This window comes from Trichinella spiralis, assembly GCF_000181795.1.
Source record: "Trichinella spiralis strain ISS 195 chromosome Unknown Scfld2, whole genome shotgun sequence".
Classification (NCBI taxonomy): domain Eukaryota; kingdom Metazoa; phylum Nematoda; class Enoplea; order Trichinellida; family Trichinellidae; genus Trichinella; species Trichinella spiralis.
Window position 1 is genome coordinate 8,544,140 of NW_003526941.1, and position 2,485 is coordinate 8,546,624.

Sequence of the window (2,485 nt, forward strand, 5' to 3'; positions counted from 1 at the left end):
ATACTTACCTTCACCCTAAACACTACTTACCTTCACACTTATACTTACCTTCACAATTATACTTACCTTCACCCTAATCACTACTTACCTTCCATTTATTCTACCACCTATTCTTACCTGACTTACCCTTAACTATTAGACTGCTTACCTATTTATCTTCATACTTTCATACCCATAGCTTCCTTGTCTTTTTAGTCTTATATTTACACTTTACGCTATTTACTTAGCCATGTTGCCTTTGACTCTGAATCCAGAACTAAAATGAATTCTTACCTAAACTTTCTAAACGAAATATCTTGAAAACACTAGTACCAAACAATTATAAAAAATTATAAAAATCAATTATGAAAAAATGATGAAAAGCAAAATTATAAAGACCTGAAAAACTAAAACGACAAAATTTTACAGTTCAAAACTTTCATAGTATATAAAAGTAAAAAACGTAAAAACATACGTCGCCAAACAGAGCGGCATCAACTGGTGGTATTGCTTGGTGATAACGTATTTATCGATGTGATTACGAATCTTTGTAAAAACACCACATGTTCAATAACGGATAGTTACCAAAGAATGCAGCAATTTCATTCATCTATATCTAAACTTAATTTGATTCTGAAAATATTTGCAAAACAAGTGTGCTGAAAAGTAAAGTATGTTAAACAAAATTGATATAAAACAGCCATATTATAAAAAATTAATTGAAGACAAATAACAGTGCATCGTTGTTCCTTAATTACTAAGTATACAAATTTTCATAAAAAACTACTTGTTAGTCATACAACATTTGTCCTTCATGATGCAACCTTCAACAGTTATGCGCTGAAATTTTCAATTAAACATTCTTAGCATGTGATAAGCAACACCGCTGTGTGAATGCTATCACTCATCAATAAAAAACAAAATCTCTACTTAGAAAATACTGAAACTTACCTACTCACATAATACTATACAAAAATACTCACCAAACGCACTGATGGCAACACGCACTACCAGACTTGTGTGATGCCCATAGCTCATAGAAGATTCAGTACTCCTGTAATAAGCAAAGCCACACAGATTTCTGGACCAATACTGGATAACGCCATTAAGCCAACTTAAACCAACGCAGGAGTATGAACGTATATCTGCTCAATGTTGATGACGTAATCCATTCCTATAATGGGCAAAATGTGTACTTATTTTTGTGATGGCACATTTAGAACGCATTGAGGTAAACGTGGCATACCATGTTGGCAAGAGCAACAGGAATTCCAAAACGTTTCAATTATGTTGACACACACTAATTCAATAAAAAGAAACATACAGGATCAGATATAAATACAATAAGAAGACATTAATAATAGTAACAGATTATAGATACTCAATTACTTACAGATTTTTGTACATTTTTTCAATCCATTCAGGGAAACCTGAACCACCATTAGAGAAAGATATTCATATTCATAGAAACAGTTCCACTGCACTGACACAACCCATTGCTATAACAAAGTGCATAAAATTCATTCTTACTGTAGCGATGAAGAAAACCAGAAAGCGGAACTGTTGAGACACATGACTGATCACGGTAGAAACATGAACAGAGCAATAGTCAAACTAAAAAATAGAAACTAAATAACACAGAAAAATAAAACATTGGATAACAAAATGAATGAAATTCAAATATAATCATGATGCACTGTTATTCGGCTTCAATCACTTTTTATAATAAGGCTGTTTCTCATAAGTATCATTTCAACCGCTATCCTGAGTTCATACAAAGCGCAAGCAACGTAATAAAGAGAACAGAAATAAATATAGCTGCATTACGTACCTGATCAATCGCATTGAATCAACCGCACCTAATCTATGATATCACATTAGTGTTGCAGTAAGAATGAAGGCAATGTGGCGCTAATGGCACTGCAACCTTCAATCTAAATTTAAAAGAAAAATTCAAGTAAAAAGCAAGGCATATTCATCATGATGCATAGTTACCATATTCAGTTAGTTTTCAGAATTTGGTTGTTTCATATTCATTGATATGAATATAACATAATGTAAATTCTAAAAGTGAATTATATTAATGCAGTCATCTCTAAATAAAAACAGAAATAGATACTTCTTCTTCTTCCGCATCTGATGTACCTGAAAGTTAGCAATAACAACAATAGAAAAGAAACCCGTCAGTTTCCATTCACCATATAAGTATAGTAACATGCATAGCATACCACCACCAAAATATCAAATCCAACTTACCAGTTATTCATGGATGGTGTTGAAGAGCGGAATTATAGTTGACCACGTGCTAGATTGATAGCATTGCATTGAACTGAATAACCTATGTAATCGAAGTTCTCTGATTAGATGTATAATACTAAGTAGATTTATGCAATAACTATTTACTTTGCTCAGGAAGACGACCTATTTTCCATCAGTAATAGCGCAGTAAATAACATTATGAGCCACATTATGAACGAGACGATGAATTTATTACGTTTTTATTTAC

The 2,485-nt window shown here is 32.4% G+C and overlaps 1 protein-coding gene across 1 annotated transcript; it reads right to left on the minus strand.

Annotated features, from left to right (window-relative positions):
• Positions 1–585: 585 nt before the first annotated feature.
• Tsp_06935a (conserved hypothetical protein) lies at positions 586–1,593 on the minus strand (the record flags this gene model as incomplete). Its single annotated transcript, XM_003380737.1, has 4 exons — positions 586–638; positions 963–1,127; positions 1,373–1,478; positions 1,510–1,593. Coding segments are annotated over 4 exons (408 nt in total), but the record flags the coding sequence as incomplete, so codon positions are not given.
• Between the last annotated feature and the right edge of the window lie 892 nt (positions 1,594–2,485).